Genomic DNA, 15243 nt, shown 5'->3' on the forward strand with positions numbered 1-15243 from the left:
GCCCAGACCACCATCACCACTCACCTGGATGACTGCAGGCACCTTTCACTGGCCTTCTTGCCTCCACTGTGACCCCTCTGTTCCACACGCTACCCTGCAGAGTAATTTTTTCCACAGTGTCAGTCTGATCCTGTCCTTCTCTAATATAAAGCCTTTGTTGGCTCCTCAAAGAGCTAACCTCTTAGCATGGCCCCATGCTCCTACATTGCCCAGCTCCTGTGGCCTCCCCACCCTCCTCATCCGCTGCGTTTTGACACCTCCTCACTCCAGAATCCACGCATCTCTCCCTCTTTCTTCTCCTCTCACTAAAATTAATAAAAACATTAAAAAAATAATAATCTCTGGTGGGACATTTTTCAGGAGTAGCAGAGGGCGCCTGCCCTCTCTGGCCTTCATCTACTTAATGCCAGTCATGCCCGCATTCACTGTGACAACCCCATTCATTGTGTAGATTCTGCCTCCTCAACGCTGCTCCTCTTCATCCACTTTTCCCCAACCCCACTGTTCCCACCAGCCCAGACCACCATCACCACTCACCTGGATGACTGCAGGCACCTTTCACTGGCCTTCTTGCCTCCGCTGTGACCCCTCTGTTCCACACGCTACCCTGCAGAGTAATTTTTTCCACAGTGTCAGTCTGATCCTGTCCTTCTCTAATATAAAGCCTTAGTTGGCTCCTCAAAGAGCTAACCTCTTAGCATGGCCCCATGCTCCTACATTGCCCAGCTCCTGTGGCCTCCCCACCCTCCTCATCCGCTGCGTTCCCCCCATGCTCTCTGTGCCCCACCTCAGTAGCCTGCTTTCACTTCTGTGACATAGCTCACTTCCTCCTACCCCAGAGCCTTTGCACATGCTGTTCCTACTGCTCAAAGAGCCTCTCTCTCCCTTTCCTTTTCTAGATGCAGATTCATCATGAGTGCGACATTCTTAAGTATAGATTGCTGTGATTGTTTCTCATGCGCTACCTCACCAAGTCCTTACAGCACCTCTGTGAGGTGCTCTCTCGAGTCCTCCACTGGTGGCCAGGCAGAATGTGCCTCACCACAGACTGACCACGTCAGAATATCTAGGTTGGGCGTGAGAACCTGCATTTTCATAAGAATGTTTCTCGCCCTGATGATAATAGTAGAGACAGGTCTGTTCAGAGAAAGGTCTGTGTGTTAGACCAACCTGGGTTTGAATCCTGACCCTTGCAGACCCTGGCTTTCCTCTCTATGCCTCTGCTAGCTCATCTGCAAAATGGGCATCATAATAGTACCAACCACTTGGGGTGTTTGAGAGATTTAAGTGAGTTGAGTGAGAGTTAGACGCAACACCTGGCACAAAGGAAGCATCAGTACACGATGGATTAGAATCACAGTGAATGAGGGACTGAACTCCACCCAGCACCTTCTCTCTCTGCTTCCTCTCCAGGCCCTGGCCTGGCCTTTATCGCTTACCCCAAGGCTGTCACCATGATGCCTCTGTCCCCACTGTGGGCCACCTTGTTCTTCATGATGCTCATCTTCCTGGGCCTGGACAGCCAGGTAAGGTGCTAGAGGAAGGGGGCAGCCCAGGCCGGGAGGGCAGAGAGGCTCTTGGACCTAGTCACCACCTCCTGGTCCTGGTCATCAGGGCCCTGCCTTTTGTCCCCACCCTGCTTTCCTGCCAGCACACCCTCCATCCCCTAGGTGGCCTCCACAATCACTCCCAAACATAGCTACTGGGGTCCCTCCAAGTCTTCCCAAACACTCTTTTCCTTACCTGGAATTCCCAACTCCCAGTTCAAGTTTTTAAAACACTGTTAAATACTTCCATTCTGGCAAATACCAATGGTACCACCTGGCAAAGCAGAAGAAATGCTCAGGAAATAGGCAGTGATTAGAGATATCTTAGCCCGACTAGCATGTGTCCCTGTCTCAACCAGGGACATAGGAAAGCATCTCCTCTCCTCCTCCATCTCTGTATTGAGGCCACCATGACATCCCCCAGGCAGCCCCCTGGTCCTCAGTGCCACCACCAGCTCCCCATCCCCCACATCTCACCTGCCTGCCTCTGTTGTCAGTTCCTATAGGGCTGTCTCAACCCGCCCTCCACTTGGCAGTCTTCCTTCCTCAGGGAAGGGTGTATAGTTAGGACTAGCAGTTTGTCATGTATCTCACACAGATGCATGCACTTACACCCTCTCACACGGTAACACTCCCCCAGCCTGTCCTCGCAATCCTCTCCTGGTTTTTCAGCCAGAATCCTGTAGCCTTCAGTGGCTCTTCAGTCCCAGAAATCGACCTTTGCCCCACTGCTCCATCGCAGCTGGTTCCCCTAAGAGCCCCAGAGAATGTCCTCCAGCCAACGCCTGGCTCCTCTATCAGACTGGGGTCTATTGCAAGGTGCTGCCCATCACCATGACCTTGTGCGAGTCACTTTGCTCCAAGCCCCATGGCTGGTGTGTCTGTCAACCCATCCAAGTCCAATTTCTTCCCCTGGATGGTTTCTCAGAAACTGCTAAGCCAGGCCGAGCTGCTGAGGCACCGGGTGTTTCTGCTGATAATCCTCCCTCCATTGTCGTTCCTAATCTTCCCCTCATTGTTGTGGTAGAGGCCTCAGAAGGGGTCTCGGCTTGTGTGCGTCAGGGACAGGCTCGCCTGGGCGCAGGGAAGTGGGGTGGGGCCTTGGCTCTGTGAGTCCCTGGGCTGAGCTGGGCCAGCAACTGGGCTGAGATGCTGTGTTTGCCAGGGGATGAGGGGTTTGGCATGGAGGGCAGATGGCCGCTCTGCTCACCCCCACATGCTGTACTTGCTTTGTGCCTGGGCTCTGTCCTCAGCTCTTTGTCACAATAACCGCACAGGCTGGGGGCTCCTTTTGTTATTCTCATTTGCAGATGAAGAAACTGAGGTTCAGAGATGCCAAGTAGCTTACAGGGACATGCACCCAGGTCTGTGTGCCTGTTAGTGAACCTGCTCTGATGTCTGTCTGGGTTCAGTCCTGGATAAACCTTACTGTAGAGCCTCGGCTTTGGGGTCTGGGCTGGGTTTGAGTCCCTGCCCCACACCTCTTGCCCACTGTGTAACGCTAGGCTAATCACTTCCCCTCTCTGTGCTATAGTCCCTTTGCACAATGAGGATGCAGGTGCCTTTCCTGAGGAGGTAAAATGAATCATAAAGGATTTGGAACCAAGAAATGATTCTGCTCACTCGCCCTCCCCTCCCCACCCCAGACTCACGCCATGGCAACACAGGGACTGGGGGCTGCTTTAGCTCTGATTGCCTCCACCCAGAAGCAAAGGACGGGGGGCTGTCACAAGTCAAGTGCTGCCTGCCCGCAGAGACTGACCAGAGCCTGCCGCCCACAGAGCACTCAGGTCTCGGGACTCCTGTCTTCCTCACAAGCAGGGGCTGGACCTCATTTACGTCACTGACCCCAGGACAGGGCCCAGCACATAGGCTTTTGGCAGGCAGCATGGGGGAGAAGGAGTACTAGAGTCAGGAGACCCCAGTTCAGGTCCTGACGCTGCCACTTCCTTGCTGAGTGACCCTGGGTAGGTTACTTCCCCTCTCTGAGCCTCAGGGTCCTGGAGGCCTGTAAGTGCTGGGATTGGTGCTTTTATTCCCGGGCCCTCCGTCCCTGTGAGTGAGTGTGGGAATGAAGGTAAGCCCCGTGGGGAGGAAGCCCAGGGTTAGGCTTGCTGTGATCGCCATGGTCACGGCCACTGAAATCCCCCTTTCCTTGGGCTTCACACCATCGTGTCTACCCCATGCAGTTTGTGTGTGTGGAAAGCCTTGTGACCGCCGTGGTGGACATGTACCCGAAGGTCTTCCGGAGGGGCTATCGGCGGGAGCTGCTGATCCTGGCCCTGTCGGTCGTCTCCTATTTTCTAGGCCTCGTGATGTTAACGGAGGTGAGTGTTAATGGAGGACAGGCACCGGGGTGAAGTGCCTGGGTTTTGGGTTGGGCAGGTCTGACGTCATATCCTAGTCTGGAATGGAGTAGCTGTGTGTCCCAGCCAGGTCTAGTGCCTCCTCTGTGACTCGGGTCTTTCATCTTCCCAATGGGGTGTTGTGGGAATCGCACGGAAGTTCTCAGTGAGTCTCAGCACAGTGCGTTGCTGTGTAAATGCTCAGCTAAAGGTCACTGCTGTCATGACCAGGGAGGAATAAAGCTCACAGAGGAGAATGCTGGGATTGATGCATGGGCCACCCCAATAGTCACTTGTAACTTCAACTAGTTACTGTTATTGGGCTAAAGTTCAAAGCAGAATTTTCTGGAGCACCTCTGAGAACAGACACACACGATGATGTTTGGCACGTTCAGACGCGGTGTTCTAGCTCCAGGCCTCCTGTGCACCTATCTTCTTGTCTCCAGAGGGCCTGTGGGTGAGGAAGAGTTCATCATGACCCTCAAATTAAGACTGCACCATACAGTCATGTTTCTCTCCGCCACCTGCAGCCATCCTGCTCATAAATACTTTTCAAGTACCCTGGGAAGGTGACATTAGGTATCCTCACTAAAAAAAATTAATTTAAAAAGCAAGAGAGAGAGAGAGAGAGCCTGTTGCTTAGTGACGAGAAGAGGTTTATAAGAAACATGGGAAGAAATGAGGAAACGCAGAATCAGTCAAAGTAGCTGCTGTAATACCGAGGTCCGCCCATTGAACCTCCTCATCTTCTACTTCTCAGCCAAATGCTGCTGCCTCCTGGAAGCCGCCTCTGCTTTCCTTCCCTACAGCACTTCTTTCCCAGCTCAGCCCAGCCTCCCTCCCACGGTTGCCCCCAGCAGACCCTGAGGTCCACAGAGAGACCTTGCTTGGCGCTAGCCCCCCAGGGCCTGCTGGAGTGGGCCCTTGCTGCGAGGTGGCTGGTGTGATGACTGCTCCTAGTCATTGTCACATTAATAGGAGTGATCATCAGTGTTTGAGCAAATGAATGGTGTGGCACTTCTTCTTGCCACCTCGCTTCTCCCCAGGCAGAGGAACCGGGGCTGCTGTGAGCAGGGCCTCATTAAGTGCTGATTAATTATGCAGAGTCTTTTGTCACACACAAATTAGGGGTTAACCTGACGAGTTAAAGAGGCTGATGAGGACAAGACTGCAAGAGCAGGCGTTGGCAGGGGCAGCACTGGCTTGGCGCAGGCAGTGCAAGGTCCTTGTGGCCTCTGGCCCTGGGCACCACCAGCTCTCGGAGCCTTCATGTCTGCCCTCCACCTGAAGCCTCGGTCTGCCCAAGGGTGCCTGGCAGCCCCCAGGGCCCTGCAGGAAGCCAACACTTGGCTGCCTGAGACCATGACTTCACATGTCGCCCTTCTGCCTCCACAGAGGAATATCGGTGCAATCACACAGGGGAAGTTCAAATTGCCAAATGGGCCGTGTCGGCCACGGCCTTCACAGTAATTGCTGGCAAGAGCTTCTCCCTCTTTTATAGACATTTAAAGCTCAGCTCTAGGGAAAAAATAGGCCACAAATGTCTTATGTTCCACCGAGGCAGTATAGTGGGTGGTTAAGGGCACGGCCACTTGGGTTCACTCCTCGGCCCTATGACTGGCTAGCTGGACAATGTTCAACAAGTGTTCTCACTGCTCTGTGGCTCCGTGTTTCCATGTGCACATTAGGGATGACAATAGTGCCTGCCCTGTAATAGGTCAGCTGAGTGTGCACCTCCTGGGCCTCCCACTGAACTTAATCATCACAGATTTGTATTTTATAGAACTGGCCCAGGTCATTCCTATAAAAATTGACTGCACACCTCTCTGTGCCAAGCCTGGGCCAAAACGGGGACACAGTGTAGACAAGCCAGTCAGAGTCCCTCCTCCCTGGTCTCTCACTCTACACAATTCAGTTTGCACTTACAGGGGACCTGCTGTGAGCCAGGCTCTGTAATGAGGGCCACAAAGAGGACCGGTGTGCCTTCCCAGCCGGAGTTCAGCACCAACTGAAAGGGGAATACTTTTTTAAATTCTAAGTTCATAAAAACATGCTGTGGAAGCGCAAAGAAATAATGAGGGCTTCTTGGAGGAGGTAGCATTTGAGCTGAGCTTTGAAGGAACTTACAAGTGAAAGGGAGCAGCGTGTTCAAAGGCAGAGCGATGAGACTGTGCCTCAGTCTTTCCAGGAAGGAACATGTTGAGGGTGGCTGGTGGTAAGGGGTGGTAAGGCCAAGTGAGGAGGGCGGTCCTGATTGGCAGGCTTAAGGAAGCCAACGGGCAATATCAAACTGTGGAGTGGCATGGCTGCATTTGCATCAAGGTCCCTGTGAAAGCTGGTGCACAGAAGGATTGGAGAGGTTGAGGCTGGGGAGGAGGCAGGGAGGCTGTTAGCGCCATTAGGGAGAGGTGCTAAGGCTGCCCAACCTCCAGTCTCTGATTTCCTGTGTTGTTTCTAGCATTGGGGAGCAAAGACAAGAAAAACCATTATGATCCCAACAATTCCCAGAGGATGGTGTCTTAGGGGTACCCAGGGGGAGAGGGTGCAATGTTCTAGGGATTAGGGGGAAGCAGTCTGCCCTGGTGGATGTGACTCCTGGCTGATGGTAGGCACAAGGCAGAGCAGAGGGCCCTTCCCAAGGCCAGCTGGCTGATCCTGCTCCCTCATGTGTCTGTCCATTTCTCTGTCCATGTGTCTGTCCTTTCACCCCATAGGGTGGCATGTACATCTTCCAGCTCTTTGACTCCTATGCCGCCAGTGGGATGTGCCTTCTCTTTGTGGCCATCTTTGAGTGTGTCTGCATCGGCTGGGTATACGGTGAGTCACGGCCAAGCCTGCCCACACTTCAGTGACATCAGTGCCCAGGGCACAGGCGCCCACAGCAGGGGTAGGCTCAGGTTCTCTGCGGCCCATCTCCATCAATGTCAACCTCATCCTCCTTCCCCTCAGAGACTGCTTGACCCTTCCCACATTCCTGCTTCTATACCCCCACAACACAGAGAGGGGTTTCAGGTTTAGGGACTATGACCTTGGGCCAATTCTTTTGCCCTGAGACTCGGTTTTTCCATCTGCAAAATGGGGTCATCATCATCATTATGTCTCCAAGTAGGAGATAGTGTAGGCAAAGCAGGCAGCACATTGCCTGGCCCTCAGTAAATACCTGCCTTCTGGTCCACCTGTTTCTGGAATGAGTTGGACATTTGATGACGATGGATATTCCTACTGTGAACTTGGCCCTTGCAGCCACTCTGCTCATTAGCAGCCCAGCCAGGCCCTGGCCTCCATGCAAGTCAGCCAGCACCTCACCCTGCTTCTCCAGAGACCACTTTCCACCTCTCTCCCACAGACTCCTCACCGTTTCCTGGGCTTCACTGTCCAAGGTCAGGAGCGATCCTTCCAATAGCAGATCAGAATCCCTCCTTCTGTAGTTCATCCCGAAACCTCACATAGGTATAACGTCTTGGGAGTTTTAAGCAGTAATGAACCAAGTCCCTGCCACGGTTTGTCTGTGTCCAGCTGGGGAAAGCAAACCCCTTCTAGCCTTCCCTCTGAGTCTTGTACAAATTCTTGGGTGTGTGCCTGTTTTATTCGGAACAGGAAGCAACCGCTTCTATGACAACATCGAAGACATGATTGGCTACCGGCCATTGTCACTCATTAAATGGTGCTGGAAGGTCGTGACCCCCGGGATCTGTGCGGTAAGTGACCACACACCCACCCTCTTTTCCACTCCAGACCTGGCTGAGCTAGAACTGAGGAGGTGACATCACCTGGTGACCCTCTGTGCGCTCAGAAAGTCTGAAGCACCTGGGCTTGGCAAGGGAGGGGCCTCTCCCTGAGGTCCGTGCTCTGCCACCAGCTTGCTCAACTCTAAGAAAGTCACCCCCCTTCTCAGAGCCTCAGGCTCTATACTTGCAACTGGGTAGCTGTGACCTGCCTCTATGAGAGGCATTTGGTTTTGTTGTTAACTCTGAAAGCAGCACAACTGAGGGTAGCATTGGGGCTCCCCCTCTGCCCTCTGACCGGACCGTGGAATCAGAGGCCTTCATGACCTGATGTTGAATAAGAAACAACCCATTGCTCTTCACCCAGTTCTTGGCACTGGAAGTATCTGAAAGCATCTTCATCAACCATTGTAGTTCTGAAAGGCAGCTTTGAAACCAGTCCCAAGAAAGAGCTAGGAAAAATAAAAATCCTGATTGGGCAAAGGCTCCTGAGGGGTGGAAGAGTCCCACAGCCCCAGTGAGGTCCTGGGATCTGTGGGGGGTCCTTTCCCTGTGTGTCTTATGTTGGTGGGATGGGCCTCAAATTCCCTGTAGACCAGGGCAGAGCCTTGCCTCTCCAAGGCTGTCACATGGGGTGGGTCCTCTCCACTCCTGGCCTCCTGCACACTGGCCCCAGGGACCTCTCCCCATCTCTCTGCAGAGCATCTTCATCTTCTTTCTGGTCAAGTACAAGCCCCTCAAGTATAACAACGTCTACACCTACCCCGCCTGGGGCTATGGCATAGGCTGGCTCATGGCGCTGTCCTCCATGCTCTGCATCCCCCTCTGGATCTTCATCAAGCTGTGGAAGACAGAGGGGACGCTGCTCGAGGTGAGATGGGAGGAAGAAAGAGTCAGCAAGGGTGGCCCGAGAGGCCTGAGGTGTAGGGCGGGGCTTGGCTCTGCCTTGGACAGGATGGTGAGCAGGGTTGAGTCCGTGGGCACTTCTCTGGGTCTCAGTTTCCTCATCTGGGCAATGGGTGGGATGAGAGCAACCTCCCATATGTCTCTCAGGGAAGTCAGATCCTCCTTGATAGGTGTTCATCATGACCACTACGCAGAAGCGGGGTTGAGCCTGCTTCTCTGAGCTCAGCCTCAGTTTCCTCATCTGTAGAATGGGGACAGTGATAGTCCCAAACTTACAGAGGTTTTTGTGAGGACACAGTGAGTTCATATAGGGAAAGCACTTAGACCAGGATCTGGAACAGAGAGTGACCAGGTTAGCGCTTGCTGTTTCGTTAATGCATTAAGGACCCCATTCCCAGGGCAAGGGAAGAGGACCTAATATTTGGAGACTGCTACCTATCCCATGTCATCACCCTGCCAGGTTTTCTCCTTTAGTCCGCAGAGCAAATCAGAGTGCTGACATCATTTTCTCATTTAATAGGTAAAGAAACTGAAGCTCAGAGAAATTGTCACACAGCCAAAAATTAGCAAACCAAAATTTTTTATTGAGATGGAGTTGGTATACATTATACTCATTTCAGGTGTACAACATAATGGATCCCATTAAGTCTAGTTAACATCTATCACTACACATAGTTACAGTTGTCTTTTTTTAAAAAGTATTACAAAGAGTAGTACATATGTCTCCTTCCCCCCCCTCCCCGACATTCCCCCAGCTCCCCCTTCCCCCCCGGTGTCCTATGTCCATTGGTTATGCTTATATGCCTGCATACAAGTCCTCCGGTTGATCTCTTACCCCCTCTCCCGCCCCCAACCCTCCCCAGCCTTCCCGCTGTAGTTTGACAGTCTGTTCGATGCTGCTCATAGTTACAGTTTTCTGATTGTGATGAAAACTTTTAAGATATGCTCTCTTATCAACTTTCAAATACGCAAACACAGTATTAATTAACTATAATCACCATGTACATTACATCCCCAAGACTTATTTTATAGCTGAAAGTGTGTATCCTCTGACCCCCTTTACCCATTTTGCACACCCACTAATCCTCTACATTTGTGAACTCGGTTGTTTGTTTTGTTTTTTTAGATTCCACATATAAGTGAAATCATATGGTATTTAGCTTTCTCTGACTTATTCCACTTAGCATAATGTCCTCAAGTTCCATCCATGTTGTCACAAATAGCAAGATTTCCTTTTCTATGGCTGAATAATATTTGTGTGTGTGTGTGTGTGTGTCATTTTCTTTATTTGTTCATTGATGTACACTTAGGTTACTTTCATATCTGAGCTTTTGTAAATAATGCTGTGATGAACATGGGGTGCATATATCTTTCCAAGCTAGTATTTTTCTTTTCTTCAGATAAATACCCAGAAGTGGAATTTCTGGATCATATAGTAGTTCTACTTTTAATTTTTTGAGGAAACTCCATACTATTTTCTATAGTGGAAACCAAAAATTGTCAAATAATGGTATTGAAGTATGTTTAAGTATGATAAAATTCACGCATTTGGGGAGTACAATTCAATGATTTTTTAAGTGACTTTCAGCATAGTGCATTTATCACCATGAATCAGTTTTACAATATTTTCTTCACCCCAATAAGATCCCACCAGCCCATTCACAGTTAACTCTGTTCCCACCCCAGATAGCCACATGTCTCCACGGATTTGCCTGTTCTGGACACTTCCGCTCAGTGGAATGGTGCAGTATGTGGTCTCTTGGTGGCAGACTGAATTATAGCCCAAGCCATCTTATTTCCAGAACGCTCGCTCTCTGTTTACTCTCATTTCCCACCTGCTGGTGGATCAGATGGTTTGAGTCCGTTTCTCACTTAGTTAGCAAACTGAGCCACTTATTATGTGGAATCTAAAAAAACAAAACAAACAACCGAGTTCTCAAATGTAGAGGACAGATTAGTGGGTATGCAAAATGGGTGAAGGGGGTCAGAGGATACATACTTTCAGCTATAAAATAGTGTGCCAGACACTATTCTAAGCCATTTACAAGCACCGAGACATTTAATCCTCATAGCAACCCTATGAGGTGCAAGCTCTTATTGTCCCCATTTCACAGATGAGGAAGCTGAAGCACAGAGAAAAGCAGCTTACCCCAGGGCACACAGCCTCTAAGTGGTGAAGCAGAGGCTGGGAAGTCTGTGCTCTCACCCCCTGATTTTTACGGGCCCCTTTCTCTACTCAGCTGGCTGCACTCATTTGTGGGCCTTATCACGCCAGGGATCTCGGGGGTTGACCTTGATCTCCCAGAACAAGGTCAGTGGGAGATGGGGGTGAGGGGGTGTGTGTAGACATCCGGATGTGATTGCTTATTCAGAAGCGGCTTCACTTAGCCTGCTTGCTCACCAAGGGGCCTGGGCTCCAGAAAAAGCTATGCATCCAGCCCAAAGGAGCAAGCCTGCTTGTGCTCCCAGAGTGCGTCAGGCTCCTTGGCACCTGCAGGAAATGTGGGTCAAGGGCAGTTGGTCAATTCTGATTTGGGACCAAACATATCCAGGGGAGAGTGGGCCTGCAGCCCTAACACCTCGGCCACCACAGGCCCCGCCCAACCTCCCAGCCTTTCGGTATTTAGAAATGCCAGTGTCCCCTGAAGAGTTCTCCAGGTTTTCTCAGGCCTGCCTTGGAGGGGAGCGAGAGAGGAGGGAGCGGCCACTTTGCTGAGCTCCCTCTTTCTCGCTAAGCTCTCATATCTGCTGCACAGAGATGGGGCTTATGAAAGACGGTGAAGTCTTCGGCGGTTTCCAGCCCTTCCCTACTGGGAGAACTTGTGTCAGTTCATCTACCCCCCTCCATTTCCAGAAGGCTCTGCCAACTGGCAGGAAGGATCTGGAAGGAAAATTGGGGTCAATAGCCCTTACCTCAGAGAATTGCTGTGAATATAGATATCCTGTGCTAATGTGTGGCTAAATCAACTAATCTGAGCCTGGGGATAATCCTAGAAGGCATGTACCAGAATTATCCCCCTTTGACGCCGGAGGAAACTGAGACACAGAGATGTTATTTTTGTGCCCCGGTTAAATGGTAGCTCTGGGGTTCAAACCAGGTGCCTGATTCCCAAGTCCATGCTGTTAACTCCTGTCCTGTGTCAGGAGCCTGGTGCCGTGCCTGTTAACCCCACTTGGGCAAAATAGGTTCAGCCTCTTCGGCCTGGCAGGATCTGAAAGAGAAAACAGAACCTTAATCACAAGAAATCAGTCACCCAAAAGTCTTCCCAGCCTTTCTGGGGAAAGGGTTTATGCCCAGAAAAGATCTCTTAAATCCTGGCCTGGTTTCTTCCCTCGAGGGAACTAGGGGATGCGCAGGAAGCTGAAGTATGGGACCCCCAAGGCAGGGCTGTGGTGGCAGGAGTGAGTCTGCCTGTGGCCTCCACTTCCTCATCAGTATAGTGGGGCAATAGCCATTCCATTCGTGCCCAGCCCAGTGCCGGCCACACTACAAGGTGAATGAGGCTGTGGCTTTGAGTGTTGGCATTAGTGATAGTTCTACACCTTCCAGTTGCGGCCCAGGGAGCAGTGGCACACACACATGTTCCCCTGGGTGGTGGCAGCATGAGGACATCCCGTTTGTGGGAAATGCTTCCATTTATCCAGCAGTCATTATAGAAAGCCCTAGAGATGCCTTCGCTCACCCTCACAATAGCTCTGCCCGCAGGTATCATTACCCCATTTCACAGATGAGGAAAAGGAAGCTCACAGAAGTTAAATGACTTGCCCAAAAGAGATAGTGAGTGGCCGCTCAGCGATTCGGACCAGCTGCTCTGTCTCTTCAGAGGGAAGGGATGGGGCAGTCGGCCCTGATCTCCTCCTAGTCACCTACAGTGGGCCAGGTACAGGCTGAGCACCTCTGCACCCCCTGCTCCTCACCAAATGCCAGGAGTGGGTATCTCCATTGTCCCCATTTTCCAGATGTGGAAACTGAGTCCCAGGGAACTCAGTTCACTACCAGGAAAGCTCTAAGTGGCAGAACGGGGGCCTGGACCTCAATCTGATTACTCCAAGCTATCCCTCTACCCACTCCCCAACCCCCGTGTTCACCGTGAGGCTGGGAGAGGCCAAGGCAGGCCCCAGGGCCCTGGCAGCCGCTCTCACACAGCTCTTCTCCTCCACTCCAACCACCTAGAAATTCCGGAAGTTGGTGATCCCCAGTGCTGATCTGAAAATGAGAGGCAAGCTTGGGGCAGGCCCACGGACGGTGATGGTTAATGACTGTGACGCCAAACTCAAGGGCGATGGGACCATTGCCGCCATCACAGAGAAGGAGACGCACTTCTGAGTGTCCACCTGCCACCTCGGATGCCTCTGCTTCCTTCTCCTTCCCCGGGGGTATAAGAGAGCACCTGAAAGCGTACTTCACCTAATGATAGAGGCTTGCTCGTTTTGCACAGGACTTATTAACAAGTTAATTTTAAGGTGGCTGTGTACACTGTTTTAAAGTCACATTCCCCTCCTCGCCCCCAATTATCATGTAAGTAACATTACGAAGAGTTAATACTGTACAGGGACTAGCGGAATCTTGTGCTAGGACACTTTTAACCGGTGTTTTCTAGGGGTTAAGAAAAAAAAATGTATCATATGATCAAATTTTTATACTCAGGCTGTGGGCAGGTGGGGTGGGAGCGACGCCTGTCCTCCTGTCAGCTTTTTATTCAGCCAGTCCATGCCCCATGTTTGTCCCTGTTCTTTGCTGCCCCCTCCTCACCACCTCCAGGAGTGGGAGGCCTTTCCTTCAAACCCTTCCTTCCCCATCCCCAACCTCTTAGCAGTGGGTTTGCAGACAGCAAGGCTGTGTCCGAGAAGAAAAAGTCCCCTGGTAGCTGCTGAGTGGCTTGGGCATGCCCTTCCATTCCCTGGGCCGGTTTCCCTGTCTCCTGAATGTGAGGGCTGGGCCAGGCGATCCCCGGGTCCTTCCCTACCTGGCACCTCTCTGGGGGATTCTGGCTGATGCCTTGCTGGCTTGCAGATCTGCCATTCATCTTGGATGCTTCTGAAGACTCTCAGGTAGTCATCCTTGCACCCACCTTCCACCGGCTTGTTTTAAATCAGGTTTATCATGGAAACAGTGTGGTGGTGATGTGTGTTTTCCCCAAAACTCTAGTTTGATTTCACCCATGAGTGGTCCGTTCTCTGGAGACCAGCCATGTTCTGACCCCTGTCGGGCTCCTCTTGCTCTGCCTCTCTCACCCTCAGCTCTGCCTCTCTCTCCCTCAGCTCTGCCTCTCCACCCTCGTTTGCACTGGCTGGGTTGCCTGGGTGCTGGTTTTCAGGCTTAGGAAGCAGCCTCTATTCTTCTTGCAGCTGCACATCCGGCCGATGTCCCAGCCAGGAAGGACCTGCACTGTAGGACGTTCCCCCAGCCACTCAGGAGAAGGCGCTATGGGGGCCTGGAGCCTGGTTTCATCCTCCAGCTCCTGCCACATCTTCTCCCCCTGGCTGATACCTCCATTCCTCCCCCTCCTTCCTGTCACCAGCAGAACCTTGGAACCTTGAGGAAGCTTCTTCCCCACCCTTTTCTGGGGATCCTTCCTGCAGCCTCTCTCCCAGGTGCTGAGAAGCCTCAGTGCTTGTGAAGGGCAGACTGGGCTCCCTGCCCCTCCTCTGTGCAGGCCCCGGCTCTGGGGGAGACTGCCTCCTTCCATAGCTCTCTGGATGATCGCTCTCCTTTTCCTTTAATTGGATTTTACATCAAGTCTCTACCTTGGATTCTGAGTTATTTGGGGAAAGGGAAAGTGCATTCTTCCTTCTTTCTTTTTTAATCCTCACCCAAGGATATTTTTTCGATTGATCTTTAGAGAGAGTGGAAGGGGGGGAGAGAGAGAGGGAGACAGACAAAGAGAGAGACAGAGACAGAGAGAGAGAGACAGAGAGACAGAGACATCGATGTGAGAGAGATCCGTCGACTGGTTGCCTCCTGCATGTGCCCCAACCTGGGTCAGGGATTGACCTGCAACCAAGGTAGGTGCCCTTGACCAGGAATCAAACCCACAACCCTGCAGTCCATGGGCAGACGCTCTGACCACTGAGCAAACCAGCCAGGGTGGAAGGTGCATTCTTTATCCTTTTCCTTTATGCTCCCAATTTTATTTGGTGGAAATGCAAGCTTTGTCCACACTGAGGCTTACGTTTCCTGTAACAAACCTGTGTGATTGACTCATCCAAAAGTTCCCAAGCTCCCAGCTTCTCTGCTCTGGGCACCGCCCCCATCTGAGCCCACGTTTGCTGAGAGGGATGTCCAGTGCTGCCCAGGAAGGTGGGACACCTGGTTCTGGTTCCCCTTTTGCACACACAGCCAGGCCTGCCTGGCCCCTCCCTGAGCTCTTTGATCGGGTGGACCCAGGAAATGGACCCAGGAAGATCGGGGCTCAGCTGGGCCCCCTGCTCGTGTCCGCTGTTGTCTGCTCTTCTCCCAACAGGTCCTGGGGAGGGTGTCTCCCTGCTGCTGCTGCTACGGTTCTCCCCCCATGGCTCCCACGGACGCTCAGCCCGCAGCCTCCTGGCACGCACTGCACTGTACATACATCACCACTTAACATCTCACTCACTTAACACGACTAACAGGGCAGGGCGGAGGGAGGGCCTGTGTTCTTTGTTTTTTGTAATTTCCTGCTAGTATTTGGGTAACTTTGTGGGGGGGTGGGGAGGGAAATGTGGGGGCGAGGGAAACATCAT

The 15243-nt window shown here is 52.0% G+C and overlaps 1 protein-coding gene across 1 annotated transcript in view; it reads left to right on the top strand.

The window, feature by feature from the left end:
* SLC6A11 (solute carrier family 6 (neurotransmitter transporter), member 11) overlaps positions 1-13125 on the top strand; it is a 102910-nt gene extending 89785 nt beyond the window's left edge. Inside the window, exons 9-14 of the mRNA XM_006758363.2 lie at positions 1414-1526; positions 3737-3874; positions 6607-6709; positions 7490-7590; positions 8318-8488; positions 12698-13125. Coding sequence (XP_006758426.1) covers positions 1414-1526; positions 3737-3874; positions 6607-6709; positions 7490-7590; positions 8318-8488; positions 12698-12850 — 779 coding nt within the window. The 3' untranslated portion in view covers positions 12851-13125. The remainder of the gene's footprint in view (positions 1-1413; positions 1527-3736; positions 3875-6606; positions 6710-7489; positions 7591-8317; positions 8489-12697) is intronic.
* Positions 13126-15243: the final 2118 nt, after the last annotated feature.

The sequence above is a fragment of the Myotis davidii genome, unplaced genomic scaffold, assembly GCF_000327345.1.
Source record: "Myotis davidii unplaced genomic scaffold, ASM32734v1 scaffold73, whole genome shotgun sequence".
Lineage (NCBI taxonomy): Eukaryota > Metazoa > Chordata > Mammalia > Chiroptera > Vespertilionidae > Myotis > Myotis davidii.